At 30.2% G+C, this 19,238-nt stretch overlaps 1 protein-coding gene across 2 annotated transcripts in view; it reads left to right on the forward strand.

The window, feature by feature from the left end:
- Positions 1-15,534, forward strand: part of LOC127711697 (RNA-binding protein Musashi homolog 2-like) — a 107,875-nt gene extending 92,341 nt beyond the window's left edge. For both annotated transcript variants that reach the window (XM_052217809.1, XM_052217810.1), the window contains 4 exons: positions 6,298-6,525; positions 7,653-7,837; positions 8,737-8,797; positions 9,328-15,534. In XM_052217809.1, the coding sequence (XP_052073769.1) occupies positions 6,298-6,525; positions 7,653-7,837; positions 8,737-8,775 (452 nt within the window). In that variant the 3' untranslated portion in view covers positions 8,776-8,797; positions 9,328-15,534. The remainder of the gene's footprint in view (positions 1-6,297; positions 6,526-7,652; positions 7,838-8,736; positions 8,798-9,327) is intronic.
- Positions 15,535-19,238: the final 3,704 nt, after the last annotated feature.

Genomic DNA, 19,238 nt, shown 5'->3' on the forward strand with positions numbered 1-19,238 from the left:
TTGAAAAATTGGCGGGAAATAATTCTCTCTAGACTTTTTATTCACTTAACATTGGCGCCTTTTTTCTTTCAAAAAGGAGGAAAAAATAACAAGGATTTTTTAAGATTTTCAAAGATGACATTTTAAACTATATGTAATCAAATTATGGAAAGAAAAGTAGGGGTTAGTGGGCAAAAATTTTTAATGGCGCAACATGGATTAAACCAGATGATTCCGAATATCTGGCAAAAATTCAAAAACAAGAGGAGCGAACATCCTTGATACATTATTTCAGAACATCATCTACAACATCTTGATATCGTTTTATTGTAATCTAAAATTTTCGTGACCGATTCTGAATATGGATCAGTGATACTACTGAAATAGGCAATATGCATTTACATATCGCAAGACCAATTCAGGATTCTCTAATATATAACTCCACATTAGGCAATAAGCATTGAGTTTTGTTGTCCAGTGCCTTTATTTCATGATTGACCATTTTCAGGACCGTTAAAAATTGATAAATATTTATGTGATAATTTTGTAAAACGTTCAGTATTAAATGACAGAGGGTACCATATCTTTATTATTTTGATTTATGTTTGTGTAAGGGGACCTTCTCAAAAGTATCAAGCTTTTTCCTTAATTGACTTTATTCGACCTTTTAACCTAATTTTAGGATTTGATGAATCAAATGCTGAAAGAATTTTTCAGAGTAAGCATTAAAAGTTGTAAACATTTGTGCCATTGTGTATTTTGATTCAACAACTATCAAGGTGTGCAACAGTGAGAATGGTTAAAACAGGAACTTAGGCCACCCTTAACAACTTCCTTGTTTGGTGTTGCCTACCCATGTCTTGTAGGGTTGTGTTGGTAGGTTGGGATTTTATTTTTTGGGGAGCCAACAACGTAAATTACATGTTTTAGACAGGAAAGCGATGCAAGAGCAGGAAAAAATCTTTGAAAAAAAAAAAGGAAACGATTTGTCTCATAACATTTTTCGGGTAGGCTGCTTTTTCATGTTTTTAGTAGGGTAGGTAGGCAACATCAGACAATTTAAATTTAATTTTTGGCCTTATTTTTTCACTAAAAAAAGAAAAAAGCTTGCTGAGTTTTTTAAACAAAAAGTTAGAACTAGTTTTGTTTAACCTCAAGGTAGATAATTCATTACAAAAATTAGAAGTGGTCTCCCTTTTTAGATTTGGAAACCATCATCAGAGGACAGAAATAAAAATCATACATATCAATGTTAAAACTTCATGAAAAACTTTTGAGATGTTCCCTGATGAATGTGATATTTTATTATTATATTTATTTATATAACAAAAGTACCAAGTTGTTTTAAACAAATGCATCATGATTGCAATAAATCATCAGTTAGGGAAAATCTGCAATACTTTTTCTTTTTGTTTTGTTTTTTTGTAATGATCACGGGGAAAAAATTTAATTGAAACAATTGTGAGTGACAACTTGGTAAATTTGTTAGAGATAATATAAACTGTTGATTTCAGAAATATGCAATTTTTATCAAATCTTTACTGTTCATATCTAAATGTATATATATTTGTTGAAAGTTGTACTGTCCCACCATTTATTGTAAAAACGAAGTGTTTTGTGTACTTTAAGAGCGTGTACAATGTTTTGTACATCTAACATTTTACTATTTATATAATTGTACAATTAATGCGTCCATGCCCATTTTATAATTCCTCTCAACTCAAATCCAAATGAAGCTACCATTTTATTTTTCATCTCTCCCTTTTTTCCCCCCTTTTTATCTCTTATATATTGGTACAAATTTTTGTGCTATTTCTTGTTTTGCTGATTTTGTTTTGTATTTTTCTTGTTCCTTTGCTAGGTGCTTTTATTTTGTGTCAATATTGCCTATATATAAATAACGGTATATTTATTTTTTTTCGTTATTATTTATCTAGCTGTATATTTGAAAGTTTTATTTATTTTTATCAATTTGAAAACAAAATCTCATTATGATTGACCAAAACATTTTATGTGAGGCACATGATAATTTTGTGCATACGCTTTCTTTGAGATATGTTGGAAACAAATTTCGATTATTAGTTGTATTTATGCATTATACATTCAGTATTTGAAATTTTACCTGATTCATTGATTATAAGGAACAATCGCATATTTACCAAAAAGTCTATTTGCCAATTACCAATAATTGGATTCTGTTATCACACATTTTTAACACAAGTTGTTTCCCTTTGACAATTGTAGACTGGTTCCAAACTGGACAAACTGTGGTGCTCCCCATGCACAGCATGATAAGTTGAAAGTGATAGGTGTTTTAACCAATTTTTGTACAAAAATAACAATTGATATCATAGTTTTTACTTAAATAAAAGATTAAATGTAATTCAATGTTTTAAAAAGTTACAAATTACCGGGTACACAACATTATGCACAGATGTATTTGTTCTTTCCCCTTGCTCATAGACAATTAATATACCACCCTTCTTAGGGAAACAGTTTGTATGATTTGAATTCTAATTACAGGATCAATTACAGTGTTGGCAAATAGCCTATTAAGTAAAAGTGATTTTTATTTACATGAGAATATATGGTTGATTAGCCTTGACTTAATTCACAGATTCTAATTTTTTTATAACGTTAAATTTTTTTCTGTAAACACTCAGATATTTTGTAAACAAAATTCTGTTAATTTGAAATATTTTTCATGCTTTTATCTATTTGTTGTGTGTCCTTATTTTGAGGTGTAAATTTGTATCTTTTCTGCGTTTTGGTTTAACTTTGTTTCGTTGTTCTTTGTTGCTTTTTTTTGGGGAGGGGGGGGTGTATTCTTCTCATTTTATCAAATATCTGCAGTTTTTCTTTTTAAATGGGGAAGAGGGAAATTTAGATCTGTCAATTGATTTAATGGCTAAAATTTTATAATGGATGGACAAATTTAGCGTCTGCACTTGTTTTGTAAAGTGCAACAATTGTTTTTATGTCCCACGTTCTCTATGTTGTAGCCCAAGATTTTATGTTGTTAAATTACATTTTACAAAATAATACATGTTGCACAATATTTTCATGTGCTGTATACTCATTTATAATCTTGTATGATTGGATTGATATTCAATGAGAATAAACATTTTGTTACACAAATTTTCTCCATTTTTCTTCATCGAGAAAATGTTTGCACTTCAGTTAAGAAATCTTAAAAAGAACAGAAAAAATAATTATTAGGAAAAATATAACGATTAAATCAAATTTAGTTTATTAATGTAATTTTACAAAAAAACTTGGTTCATATTGAGAACACATGTGCTGTCGTACGGTTAAGAATTTCCTGCTTAGAATTTTGTCAATTCAGTTTTTCTTCACTTTAAAAAATATACATATATGTTAGAATAACACACTTAATCTAAGAATATTTGTAAACTGATTTACGTTTGTCACATTCAGGGCTTGGTGCAGCTCTTAGTACCTCTATGGGGGCTTCCCTCAACTCCCTGGCAGTGTCCCGCAGTGCTGCATTAAGAGGTGTTGGACGAAGCGTAGTGGGACTCCCTTTAGGCACAGCTGGTAAGCACCACTGGTGTCTCAACGCTCAGTCCACATTTTCTTCTTGATTTTTCTGTATCAGTCGCTTTCAGCTTATTTCCCCCCATCATCCTTTGCACAAGATGGAGTGTTTGTTACTTGGAAGATTTTGTCATTTTATATGTGAATATGTTATTTTTGACTTGAACTCTGACCTTTGTGCTGGCAAGATAACTGTATATTTTAGTAATTATTGTTTAGTTCTAATCAGTATATGCATAGTGATTAATCATTGTACATTGGATAATCAGAATTTTTTTAGAGGGTAGAGGTCAAACTTACCTAGCCAGCCAATGTGAGCTATTGACATCATTTTACCTCTCTGTTTTCTATATAATTTATTTTTTATTTTTAAAGATCTTAGATGATTTTTTATTTATATACATGACTTAAAATTACTATTGTGAAAGAAAGAAAAAAAATATCGGGATTTGAAATTTGTTTTCCTTTGAAATAGGTAAACAATGGTTTCAAATCTGGATAAAATTCTCTTTTGTGAAGTCCTAATGTACTTGGAATTCATTTATTTTCTTGTGACAATTTTCATGATTTGGTGAAAACTTTCATTTTTGTTTGAATTTTTTGTTTTTTTGTTTTGTTAAAGTCTGCATACAAGCCCATAGAAAGTTTGTAATTTGTTGAACATCAAAATTCTTGGCTCACCTGTACAACCAATGAAATCCATGGAAATTGGTATCCCACATATAATAATGAATTCACAGTATGTATCTGATGAAAAAAATTTAAATTCTGGATTTTTTCTAAGGGTATAATGGTTATCCAATGTTAATATCTAGATGTAAATACACTTACATTTATACATGTGTGGTTTGTATTGATATATCCTGTGTAGCTAAATATAGAATTGTGTAATATTGTGTGCTATGTTTGTGAAAATCTTTATCAAAATCTGTGTCACAGACACATGTTTCATTTCATAGTGTAGTTTTAGCATGAAATATCTCGACATTTCTTCAAATTGGAATAGATATGAGTTAAAAATGTATCTTATAATATATATCCTGATACAACACAATACGCTTATTCTATTGAGAACAAAACTACATGTTATTAAAAATCTTTAAGGGAGACAATCCTGCTATTTTAAGCTTCTTTGGTTTATTTAATAGTTTATTGATACATGAGGGTGTGAATGGGTGTTAACAGAATATAGAAAAATGTGCAAAAAATATAAAGAATAGAGAAAAATGGACCAAAAATATAAAGAATAGAGAATAATGAGGTGCTAAAATATTAAGAATAGAGAAAAATGGGCAAAAAGTATAAAGAATAGGGAAAAATGGTCTAAAAAATTAAAGAATACAGAAATAAAGGACCCCCCATCCAGACCCTCATACATTTGAAGATATTTCTTGCTAAATGTCAACTTGAAATGAAATTTAGCTTGAGCATTTGTCCACTAGATGTTGAGGTATCTCATTTCAACTTATTAATCCAAAATATATAGAAAACAATGTTTCGAACTAAACAGACACTTATTTTATTTAGTGAACAAACAGAAAAATATAGTATTTGTAGATAATGTTTCTGATCATTTTGATAAGCATACCTCATGAATATGCCTCCTTATAATTGATGTAGTATTTAATCTAAAATCAACAGATTTCAACCAGAACATAAAAGAGCATACTAGTTTTGTTCTGGCAGTGAACAAAATGGTTGAAATTAGTTGATGTTGTTAGATTTAATGTTTATGCATGTGACTTTACAGCTTTTTCTGATTGGACAATTTGTTGTTAATTGGTGATCATGTGACCTTATGTTTGTAATATATAACAAGATTATGAAACATTTTGGCTCCGCTGATTTTGCATGTAAACAGTAGTAATCCAAGCACACAAAGATCTGTAAGACTGCTTAGTTAGAAAAAAAATGTATGATTTTTTTTCTTTTTCTTTTTTTTTTTTTTAGAAGTTAGTTTTGCTTTTGGTAGTGTATTGCATGTGACTGACATAAAATTTAGTTTCTAATATACAAAATAGACAATAGGTAACCATTTTTTTTTTGGGGTATACTTATTTTTAATATAAATATTTTAGAAACTAACATTATAATTTTTAGCAAAATAGAAATTTTTGGATTTTCACTTTTCCAAAAGAAATAAGTTTATTTTTGTAAAGGTTAAAAATTTATTTAGATGTTTTAAAAACGGAATGCTTCTTTGCATATTAGTGATAATGATAAACTTGGCTTAGATATATGAATAGTTAGATAGCTTGAATTTGATTTAACTATATTTAGTCAACCTAATGTTGTGTGCTTGTTATATTAATGTTCATGCAAAACCAGGGAAGCCAAGCCTATATTTGTTACAAATCCCCCACCAAATTGTAATGATTTGTCCTATGAAATTCTTATCATTGCATATTTGGAGGGCTAATGAAACATGTTATATTTTGTGTATGTTTCTGAAATCACGTTAATGAATTTCTATGATTGCCAGACAAAATAAATATGTATTTGAAAAATTTGATTTAAGTCATAATGAATTTTCTCACTTTTAAAAAACATTTGAAATTCAAAACAGCAAAACTAAATGGTATTTTTTTTTATCTTGATTGAAATTAGTTTTTAAAACACTAAAATTTTAAATCGATATATGGATTCACTATGACTTATGTTTTATTTCAAGGAAATTTGAATTTTTTTCAAATTTGATGAAATTTTGTCTTGCAAGTTTCAACATAACATGTCTAAGAGAATGTCTATTCTCTTATTCAGGCTTCCCTGGTTATACAAGCTATCTTGCTGCCCCATCCCCTGCCGGTGACCGACATGCTTCACCGACTGCCATATACGCTACTGATCTTGGTGCTGCACAGACTAGTCAGCTGACCGGATTACAGATTCAGCGGAGCGAGCCGTCTCCCCAACCTAACATGTCCTCTCCACTACAACGTGTTAGTGAACAGTTGATTAATGCACAGCGTGCACAACAAGGACTGTCAGGTAAGAGAGGATAAACAAATTATTCTGGCACATGAAAAATGTTGCCGTCTGCCAGATTGGTTTTTTTTTCGTTTATTGTTTTGTCCTAAATCAGGCTATTGGGTTTTGAGTTTGAATTGTTTCACATTTTGTTATATCTTGGTCTTTTGTAGCTGACTATATGGCTTGGGTTTGCTCATTGTGGAAGGCTGTATGTACTGTGACCTATAGTTGCTTAAGTCCATGTCATTAAAAAGTTCCAGTAAATTCTGTGGACTAGTTTTCATTTGAAAAAATGTTGAGAAGATTCTTTCAGGAAGAATTTATGGTTTTGATCAGATATTTTATGGTTTCGTCCAACATTCAGATAGTACGGGTACACAGTCTTCATAATTCACTGAAGAGATATTTCATTTGAAATTTGTTAGTAGTCATGCAATAATTATACAAGGATTTTAGAATTGTTGAAAATGTATGATATAGTGAACAAATCAAGCTCTGTTAACATGCATAAAAAACCAAATCATAAATATTTTCACACACCGTCTAAAATTGCAAAAATGAAATTATTTATGCGAATTACAGTAGTTGTCCTCAAAATAAGAGTGCATTCACAGTTATAATCATTGATTTGCAATAAATTAACAAACAGGTGATTAATTGTTATTTGTGGATAACTAATATAAATGGATTTTGTGGATAAAGATGTGATCTGTGAGGTTCAGAGTTCAAGATACCATAAAATTCCTAAAGGCTTGAAAACAGAGTTTGTCAAAACAAAGAAATCAAGTATGGTACTAAGGAAAAATAAGAAAAAATCCTCAATCCAACTACATTAGAACAGCTAGCTATCTTGGCTATATCATAGTGGCTAGATCTTATTGTAGGAGAAACCTGTAGTATCCAGAGAGATCCACCATCCTTCTGCAGAAAAACTGGCAGTCCTTATCAATTAAGATCGGGGTCTAACTTGAGTGGGGTCAGAGCTCACAACCTCCGAGTTGACAGACAAGTGAATCTACAGTATCCAAGTTGTACCAATTTGTATGACATAGGTAAACATACAATCTCATCATTTTTTTCACATGTTCGATCCATTGTAAACAAGTTAAGTATTGCATCTTTTAATGTTATTTACTTTTTTTCAGCCATGCTGAATGGTTTTGGGCAATCTGCCTTCCCTGCAACTACCTCACCAAGCCGTGGTTTACCCTTGGCTAACAGCCCTGGTCCACTAGACATTTACAACAGTCAGGACAGTCTGTATCTTCAAGCCACCAGTCCTCAGCCAACTCTCAGTCTAGGCCATGGTTTAGCTGGCCACAGTTTAGCTGTAAGTATTATTAGATCTCAGACTTGTGCCCTCAGTATATAGATGAGTTAGTAGTTTACATATGAAACTATCATAACTTTCATATAAACCAGCATAATTTGTGACCAGTATCATGGGAAAGTTATTGAAAAGAATGTTTTTTCTTGCTTTTAATTTTGAGGTAAGGACAGGATCAGACAGAGATAATAGATTTAGTAGAGATGAGTAGTAATATAATAGCGGCACAATATTCTGTAATGTGGCTTTATGTGTGATGTGTATGCAATTTAGATTTTTTGTTTTCATTTTTTAAGTCTGTATTTTGCGGTTGATGTCATGCAAATAGGCTCAAACTTCAACATTATTTCTAATCAAACTAAATCACACTTTTACTCATATTAATCTGTGGGATTAATCATTTGCATTGGACAAATAAACCAGACCAGATAATCTCTTGCTATAGTTGTATATTATTTTTATGCCCCGCTGTCACCAGAGGGGGCATTAAGTGTTACCCTTCTCCGTCTGTACGTCCGTCAGTACATTTGTCCCAAAATAGGTTTCTGTTCTCTAAATATAGTTTGCCTCAACCAAATGTTATGAAACATATACACAATGCTTATAACCACAAAACTCAGATCAAATTCGAATTTGGATGGTGTCACTTTTACTGTTCTCGAATTATGCCTATTTATAATGTTATATGCAAGTGGGGGCATCATCTGTGTCCCATGGACACATTCTCCATTTATGTGGACAGCAATGCCCAAAAAGTAGATTTAAATTTTTGTCTTAAGCTTATAACATTGATGATCTTAAGCTTATGACATTGATAATCTGAAGCTTATGATATTGATAATCTGAAGCTTACGACATTGACAAATCAGTTATGCTTATTCTTTTTAATGCTTCTTTTGCAGGGACAGTTGATAGCTACAAGTTTCCAGAATGGATATTAGTTAACAATGGTAGAGCAAAATGGTATGTAAAACACTAGTTCCCTCTTTAATTTGTTTGGCAATTCCTGTTATGCTTCTAAAGCATTATGTGTATGTACTTGTCGTTTGTACTGAGGCCATTTGCAGAAGTATATATTTATTTAACTGTCAATAAGTCTAAATTGAAAACAACGTTCAAACCTATGAATGCGTTGGATAAAAACCGCAATTTTATATGTGTGCATGCAAAACAAATGTCTTTATTTAACTGTTGATATGCTTTCATGAAATATTGAGAGATGAATTCTGAACAGAGGAAAAATGTATACACGTATAAACTGCTACCAGAAAAGCAGATATAAAAAAACCAATATTCTTTTGGAAAAAAGTTTGTAATTTACAAATAAGTTAGAAATTACAATTCCTCATTTTTTCGAAACTACAAGAACTGCAGTTTTTGATAGTTAACAAAATGACATAATGAAATATCCATTGAAATTAAAGACTAAGTGATTTTGACCGTACTTCATAATTTAAGAAATATGTATTTGATTAATCTTCTTTTCTTTTCAGATCTTCAGGAGGTGTAATAACACAAAAGATCATAATGGCTGAAGGAAAAATTGTCTCGAAGAAATGGATTGTTCTTAAACTGCATTTAAAGGTCCTTCTTCAGACTATATTGTTTACAACTTTTATTGCTTATTATTATTATTATTACTATTATGGATATTTATATATCAATTCTTATGGGTTATTTGTTGCGAAATATTTTTAAATGTTTGTTGAATTACGCAATTTTACCAAAAAACAAACTGTTGTATTTTGTATGTTCTATGCAGTCAAAATTTTACATGTAGAAAACCAAATTTCAACCCTCATCCCAAAGTTGTAGATTGGCTGTGGAAATACCTATATCATGTTTATTCTATCACATTTTGAAAATATTTCCTGAATCAAAGATTAATACGCAAAGATTTTTTTTTTGCATTTGTTTAATTTTTATCACAAGAACCATTAAAAAGATAGTAATGTTTCTGTCAAATCCGCTGATGAAGTCCTGGAATTTTTGTTTGATCTAGGTATTTTCACAGTATTAGAAAGAATTTATAGGTTTGTAGTATTTATTTAAATGTAGAAATTTTTATGTCTTAGGAAAAACATGAAATGTTTGCTACAATTTTACATGCAGTGACTAATAATTTATGATATGTAATTAAAACTATTAATAATATAGGCATTAATGTAATTTCAAAACCTGTGATATGATAAATTTTGAATTTATAAATTCTGAGTGCATAGATACTAAAGAAAAAAGATCTGGGGATGTATGGTTAGTGATAAATGATTGTACTTAATTCAAAACGTATATCTATTGTTTGATGGATGGGAGTCTTCAGTGAAGAAAAATCCACAAAAATGAAGAATAATCTAGTTGCCATGACAATATTTTTGCATTTTATTTTTAGAGATATGCTTTTTGAAATGACAAATTAGAATTTAAAATTGTTAATTCTCAGGACCCTTTTATGAAATCAGTTGATACCAAAGAAAAAGGGATCCTTAAAAACTTGGATCAAAATTTAAATTGTTCTTGGTCTACCCATCCATTTTTCTCATTGTCATGGTAACTAGACTGATAATGGCTAGTTCAACATGTTGTATATAAAGGTTGTATATTATTTTTTCATGTTATATTTTTCTTTTTATTTGATTATTTACATTTTAATTGAAAATGACGTTATAATTGTTTATTTTTTTGCATTCATTCACTTTACATTTAAATACTGGGCAATTTATTTCATTAATTAATTTTTTAAATTGATATTTAATTAATAAAAATAAATACTTTTCCATTTGATTTATTAGGCTTGCACAGAAATTTCATTTTATTATTTGTAATTTTTAATTAAGGTTAATTTTAGGTTTAAAGAGATTTCTATTCCGTGAAATTTTAATGATATTTTTGTTTTAAGTTTAAACCAACAGATATTTTAAACATTTTTATCTCGGAAATGAATGTCCAGTATATATATATTTCATTCAATATTAGAAACCATTATCATGTTTTATCTTTCATTTATTTTTAAGTTAAATATAGTTTTATCAACTATTGGTAGTATTTATTCGTAGAACTTTTTTTTTTATTCCCTTTCTTTTCATAATACATTTATTGTTTTTATCGAAATGTGATAAAGTAACAATTTTTAAATGGGGTGTAAAAATGGTTTGTTTACGATATTTGCATGGTTTCGTAAATGTAAAATTATATGTGTGAATGGTAGGGATATATGTTTTTATAGATTTAGATTCCCTATATACCTTTTATATATTTTCTAAAAGTTTAATTTTGTTAAAATCTTTTATTACCAAATTTTTTATTCTGCTTCAATCAAACTTTAAACTACTTAATTTTTTTTAAATTCTATCTCTGTTTTGAAAGGTTGAGGGTATTGTTAAATTTTATAATGGCAATAATTTATTCCTGGAATAGTGTTCATTGGAAAATATTTCTTCTAACATTGTGTTCAGATTGCACTTTTTTCTCGATTACCTTTTTAAATTAAAAATTAAAAAAAAAACAATGCTGACCAAAAATTCATTATTAGTAAAAGAGAAAATATTTTTTACCAACCCTAAAAATTTCAGGAGTAAGGTCTACCAAATATAAATTTCTTGATAATTCCCACAAGTCTTGAGTAAATATTTGACATTTTGTAAAACATTTGAAATATACAAAAATACGGGGTCAAAATCAGTAGACCATATCCATTTGGCAAATTGAGAATTTTTGAATGGCAAGGATTTGTATTATTTGTTATTTTTGACATTGTACACTTCATGTTCCAACTTTTTGCTAATAGGATTTACTGGTATGCTACGCATAAGATATTTGAAAGAACTAAGCTGGGTCTTGGTCAACAAAAGTTACAATGAACAAATGAATGAAACTTCAGGTATTTTTTTATTGTTTGCATGTTGGTTTAGAAAAGAGGCAATACTTTACTGTTATAGAAATAAGTTCCATTTCTTTTTGAATGTCGTATGATCAGGAGAAATTTGAAAATAGAAGTTCAAATTGTTTTTCTTACTTTATGGACGCGAAAAGTAAATTGAATTGATTTTTTTTTAAAAAGAGCATGTATTGAATAAAGTCTTTTTGAATAGAAAAAAATGTTTAGTTCAAAATTTTAGAAGTAAGCTCTTTATAAAAAGTCTAAGTTAATGTTATGCATTTATCTTTGAAATGTTTTTCTACAATTTAATTCACTTGGTTGTTTTTTATTCGTTAATTTTATAAAATATACAAATAACCATCTAGAAATGGTCTTGCATGTTTTCTTAAACAATATTTCATTTGTTATTTGTAATATTTTTTTCACTGTTATGGTGTAAATATTACAATTACGCAGAAAAAAATAGTGCTGTTATTTTGGAAAACAAATCTTTTTTTTACACATTTTATTGAAAAAAGGTGCTAAGCCAATTACAAATTTTCTATCAGTTTGACATTGAGGAAAATCGGTTTAATGTTTGAAGTTAAAAGCTGACAATTACTTTTTCAAATGAATGAATCTGTTTCACCATGTGAACAGTTTTCTTGTAAATACATGTAAAATTAAGGTTGTTTTCCTATATTTAGAAAAATATGTTATTGTTTATTATACATTTTTACAAATTTTATGGACAGTGTTAATCTATTTGTTACGAAAATTTGGTCAGTTAGTTTCAATAGATCAGTGTGCACAAGTTCTACGCATATCAAAAGCTTTTGCTTTTTATATAAGATTAGCAGTCCTGATGTTGATTTTTTGCTTGATTGCTTTTGATTATTACTATATTTTTTTAATTACTATCTGCTTAATTTTAATTACTAGCAATAATTCATTTTAAGAATTTAAGAAGTTTGTAATTGGATATTTTGTAAAATTTTTAACATGTCTGCAGTTTAATTCCTTCTTTTGCATCTTTAGTTTTACAGAAAATAATTTTGCAATTTAAGAAAACCACGCATTTGGAAACAACTTTAATGGATTGTGTAAATTTTGTTTTTTGTCGACGTCTGTAAATATTAGCTTTATCCATGAATGTGATTTTTTTCTGTGTCAGCGTTTGCATGAAAAGGCACATAAATAAATAAGTAAACAGCCCCTAGTGCTATAATAATAGTAATAGTGTACAAATATAAAGAATCATCAGGGTCCAAAGTACAAAAATATGTCTCAGTCACAGAAGAAAGGGGTCTTCTCAAAAATGTTAATGTTTGCTATATAGTCAGATTTTTTTTTTTGTTATTTGAATAATATTCATCATAAGATCTGCATCTCCATAATGTTTGGAGTGACTTTTTGGGCTTTCTTCAGTAGTTAGTTTCACAAACAAAAACATTTTTGAGATTTCCCCCTGCATTACTATCTGTGATAACTAGGTTCTTAACCTGGTTTAGTTAGTAAATATGTAGTAGTTAGTAGGGTGTGTATCGTGACATGTGTAAAATACCTTTGTTAAGTTAAAAAGATATCAATATTTCACCCAGAAATTGTTTTCGTTTATATTTATATTCCTCGTGTATTTGTCTTTGTACATAAAAAGTTTTGATCAATGTAGATTTTGATAAGTCATTCATGCTTTCTGGCAGGTGATATCAACGCTAAACATTTGACAAAAATGATGGGAACATCTCAGAATATAAAATGGTGCTGATATTTTGTCAATATATAATTTGAGGATTGTATTTATATAAATAGATTTTCAATAGGATATTTATACTATTTAGTATTTTACTAAAATGCCAGTCACTGTTAGTTTGCTCTTTGGTCAAGCGTAAAAATAGTATAGATTGCATGACAAAATTTGCATGATAAAAAATTGGTTCTAGTCACAGGTTATTTCTCGTAAAAAATAGACTAAAATAGGTAGCTTAATTACCATAAAATAATGTAATAATGTGTAAGCATTTTTAACACAAATGAATTTTGAGATGTTCCCCATTATTTTTTCAAGAAAGTGTGATTGAGAAAAATATTTAAGGGACATTCCTATTTCTGGAAATTGAGAAAATGAGAATAAGGACTTTGCTTAGAAAATGGGAGTTAAATGATAACCAGCAATATTTTTTTTTATCAAGCAAGGCAGATTTTTGAATTATGAACTCAGGGAACACATTTTTTTGTATGAATACAGCTCTTTCAATTTTTTTGATTGAGTTTAATGTATTCGGTGAATAGAGTAGGCTTAGTGTAGGAAAAAGTTGGTGAAAATAGTGAAAAAAAGTGTACAAAAGTAACTTTCAAGCAACTAAAGATGATTTCCAAAAAAGAATAATTATCAAAACTGTATTAAACTGAACGAATAATTTTTTTCTAGACTTAAAGTGTCTGTGAGATTTTGTGCAAGCATTTTGAACATAAATGAATTTTGAGATATTCCCCTTTGTTAACAGGTTTGTTAACACATGGTAAGAATGAAATATTTTTGATTACAAAAAAATGGCAATCAATTTTGTTACTACAAATCTTAATCTTTGTCTTTCATTTTAAATTTCAGTTAATTAGAAAATGATAAAACCTATGGTCAATGTATTTTCATTTTTCAATTCATGCATTTTTCAGTATTTTCACCAATAGGTTTTAATGTTAGCTACATCAGTTTAAAAGATCTATATCTAATATTAATGAATCTCTATGGATGTGTGTCCTGTAGCAATTTCCAATAAGGGTCTTTTTACATGAAGCTGTTTCAGGAAGGCTTTTCATGATACTGTTATCAAGTCATAAATATTTTCAGGCTTTTTCAAAAAAAGTCATCAAAAAGTTGAGGAATCCTTAAGAATTACGGTTAAAAATTGAAATGCAGACTAGGCATTTTTCGATGTCTACATCGCGACCAAATCATGAATCAAGTTGTGATTGTTTCTGCAACACAGATAATAAAAATGTTCAAAATTAACTAGGCTTTACTGAAATACTTCATGAAATAATGCCCAGCTTATTTAATCAGTAGAAAAACATATAACCTTTTTAGAACGTTTGTTTCCTAACCCTGTATATGTAATATTATAATAACTGGTCCGTTTTTTCATATCCAGTTTTTTTGTGAATTTTTTATACAAGTATTATGTATATTTGTTTTTGTATAAACTAAATATTTGTCTCATCATGTCGTCTGCAATAAATGCTGGATTATTGTTTACTCCCATTTTCAAAATGATTGACACTTGTAAATAATTTTTGAATTTGATTGAAATATTTTTTTGGGGGGGACTTCTGATCATTCAAATAATTATTATGCAAAATAGGTAAGGGTTTCTGAAACATTTCTTCATAATAAAGAAAATGTGTAGATGTAAAAGTTATTTAAACAGTTTTGGGCGTAAGTTAATGTAAAAGGATTTAAGGTAAAAGCATCGTCCAAGTTCAACTTTTGTCTGTTCTCCAGTAAATTCTAGTTTAGGCTTTTAATTAGAGTAGCTATTTATTTGAAGATGCAGCATATATTATTATAAGGGTATTTATTTATTTGATACCATGGCAACTTAAAACTTGTGCCAAAGATGTTACTGTATCCCTGTGTGATGACATATCTGTGGTAACCAGAGAAGTGGCAATAATTGTATGTGTGCCATGTTTAAAACTATACCAAAAACAACTTTAACCTTGACAAAGCCAATAAATTACTTAATTATTAAGATACTTAAAACCATCTTTTCTCATCATTATGTCTGTAAAGTGTATTTGTGAAAAAAAAGTTCATTCAAAAATTAAAGTATATTCAAATTGATTTGTCTTGTTGTTTGTTGATTTGTAAACCTCATTATAATGTTGATGTATAAAATGTATTAAAAAAACACAGATAAAAGGAGACGTGTGGTATACACCAATGAGAAAAATCCCAAAACACACTAAAACCAGAAAATATTGATTCTGCCATCCACCAAATTCGAAGGACAAAAAACACTGATATAAAAAAATAATAGGCATGGTTCTTAAATTGTTGTGGGCACGCTCACTTGTCCTGGAGGTGGTGTTAAACTGGTTTTGTAAGTACAAAACCATGCTTCTTCTCATCTCAATAGAGGAATATCAGAAGGTCCATAGAAAAATACACAATAAAAATCACTTCAGAAAATGCATTTATCTTTAATATCTGCATTATAGATGACTAAATCATGGGTACAAGTAACATATATTCCATGATACAGTGTCAAAGGATGCTGTCAGTTACTGAACACAGCCTTAAAATTCTTTATCTGCTAATGTATAAGACATGCATTTGTATGCTTACATTTTGGCAGCTTCACTTTGGAGTAGGTTTTACCTGGCAAGAAACTAACTAATTTTATGTCCAAGATTCCACATACTGAATCATGAACATTATAAAAAAAAACTACAGCATTTTTTTCAAAGCCTTAAGTAAAATTGTGTATACAATTCAAAACATCAAAAGTACATAAATATGGTCATCCTTGGAATTCTCTCACTTAGCAGTAAAACCCATGCTAAAGAGTGGGTCCATTTGGCTGTGCAGGATGTATAAATATGCAGCCACCCCCTGTCAGATTCAGGGTAGACTTAAAATCTGACACCGCATATCGGGAACATGCTCTTTGCACGTTAAAAAACCTTTGCACCAACAATTTGAGAAGTCAGTAGGTAGCCTGTTGCCTGGCAAAACGCCCTCATATTACAGTGGCTGTCAAAATTTCAGTCCCGTCATCCCTGTCGACCCACTTTGTCAAACCTACGTACATTTTTGTTTACTTGGTTTCCTGAATATGCATGAATATTTGCCACTGGACTTTGAGAAAAAAAAAAACAACCAATTAACACAGAAAAGCAGATCAATCAAATATTTTGATCCAAAGTGTAATTATTTACAGATATTAATAAAAAAAAAGCTGCAAAAAAACTGATTACACAACAGCAATGTTATTAAAACTTTTATCAATAGTCTTATACTGGTTTCTTGGTAATTTTATAAGACCATATAAAGCAGAATGTGAAATACCTCTGTTTGGTGAAATAATACTTTCACTATCAATCCCTATATAAGGGATCAATTTATATCAAAACTGTGTCACTCTTACTAGGTAAAAAAATTTGCGTCGATTGAAAACTGAGGCTTCACAGCAAATTGGTGCTAATCAAACACACGGAGCCTTGTACATTTAAATGGAAAGTCAATATCAAGAGGAAACATGTCTTGTTTGACACAACGATTGATGAAATTAGAGTTTTGACCCCAATTTCACGGTCCACTGAACATAGAAAATGATAGTTCGAGTGGGGTGTCCGTGTACTATGGACATTCTTGTTTTATGATTAGGACCATATATGTTCTTAATTTAAACTAATATACATTTTCAAAAAAAAAACAAAGGAAAAAATCCTACCATGGAAATTAATTAATTTGACATATATAGCGTTGGCGTATTATAAAACAAATCCGTATCCAGTCCATACTATTTTACCATTGGAAACAATCGGGAGGTACTAGGACATAGTCTTTGAAGCGTTCAATACGTATATTTGTATTGCTATTGATAAGGAACAATAAGGGATAAAACCATGGTAATGTCTGTCTGCCGTTTGATTGCATCCTTTTTTTTAAGTTCAAAAGGCCACATAAAGTACGAAGTTCAAGAGCCTTGAGGAGTGGACCTAAAATTCCGAAAGGTTTTTACAAATACAGATAAGGTAATCTATTCCAGGGGTATAACATCCTAGGTATTTCGAAGACTTCAAATTTTTGTTAACAGTTTTTATTCCCCACCTATACGATAGTAGATGGAGCATTACGTTTTTCGGTCTGTGCGTCCGTTCGTTCGTTCGTTCGTTCGTCCGTTCGTTCGTTCGTTCGTTCGTCTGTCCCGCTTCAGGTTAAAGTTTTTGGTCAAGGTAGTTTTTGATATAGTTGAAGTCCAATCAACTTGAAACTTAGTACACATCTTTCCTGTTCTAATTTTAATGCCATATTAGAGTTTTGATCCCAATTTCACAGTCTACTGAACATAGACAATGATAGTGCGAGTGGGGCATCCGTGTACTATGGACACATTCTTGTTTTATGATTAGGACCTTATATAGACAATAGACAATAGACTATATTTATTTGCACAAACACATTTTCATTAAATGGTTATGGCATACAGTAGTGAGACAATAAACTGACAATAATTAAATTAGAGTGACAGTGGTATTCACAATAAATATGTGTATATCGACAGTAAACGCATTATTAATATTCATGAACAAAAAAAAGATACATATTAAAAAAATATAAATTATACAGATGTTCTCAATAAAAGACAATCATTAATATACTTTGTGTTGATTTTTATAATGACTGGCAAACTGCTATTTAAAAGTGTGATCATATGCCTCAGTGTTATAAAATTGAAATTAAGATTAGTATTAACATTTTGTATATAGGTATCCCTCAATGATATATAGCATGGACAGACTGAGAAGAAATTGTATTCATCCTCAATTTCTTGCATATTACAGGATAAGAAAGTGCCTTATATATGAATGATAATTCATGAAATTACAGAAGTGTTGAATACGACATCTTATTGTTTTCTGTATAATCATATGGGCCGATAAGTAGGCTCAATGCAATATTTATCGTACATTTTTGGATTTCTTTTTGGTTCAGTTTATTTAGCCCCGTTCATCGTCCGTTTTATCTGTCGACGTCCGTTCTGTTCGGTGGAAAATTTTGATGAAGTGTCCGTTGAACGTCCGGTAGTCGTCCGTTTTTACGGTACTCGTCCGTTCCGTTTCCGTTTTGTATCCGTTACTTGTCCGTTATACATTCGTTGGAGGTCCGGTAGACAAATTCACCAACGGACTTCTACCGGACGTGTAACGGATAAAACGGATGAAGAACGCTGGGATGTGAAACGGTCATAACGGAAGGATAACGGATAAAACGGATACGTACCGAATGTAAAACGGATAAATGCCAATTGAAAATTTCGCGTCAGAAATGCCAACTTCTCGTGGGTTTTTAGTGGCATCAGATTCTGTATTTGGTTCGACTTCTAAATCATGGTCAGGCGGAGTTATTGGCATTTTTCTCTGACATTTGTTTCCTCTTCCTTTTCCACCCTTACCCGTTGGCGACAGAACGGATGTCGGACGTACATCCAACGGACGAGTACCGCATAAAACGGGCACCTAAAGTAAGCGCACCGGAAAAAACGGATGAACAAGATAAACTGCAGATATTTTCACTTGTAGTTCGTATAGAAATAAGGAGATGTGTTATAATTGCCAATGAGAAAACTATCCACCAAAGTTCAGTTATATAGATACAATGGATAAGCGTGGATTCTTGAAAAAGAAACCATGAGCCCGGAGGGCGAATGGTTTGTTTTTCATGAATCTACGCTTATCCATTGTATCTATAACTTAAACTATTGTGTTAATTTCTTTTCAAAATTAAAGCCTTTTCTTGATTAGAAGGTATTGTAAGTGAGT

Source organism: Mytilus californianus, unplaced genomic scaffold, assembly GCF_021869535.1.
Source record: "Mytilus californianus isolate M0D057914Y unplaced genomic scaffold, xbMytCali1.0.p SCAF_8, whole genome shotgun sequence".
Lineage (NCBI taxonomy): Eukaryota > Metazoa > Mollusca > Bivalvia > Mytilida > Mytilidae > Mytilus > Mytilus californianus.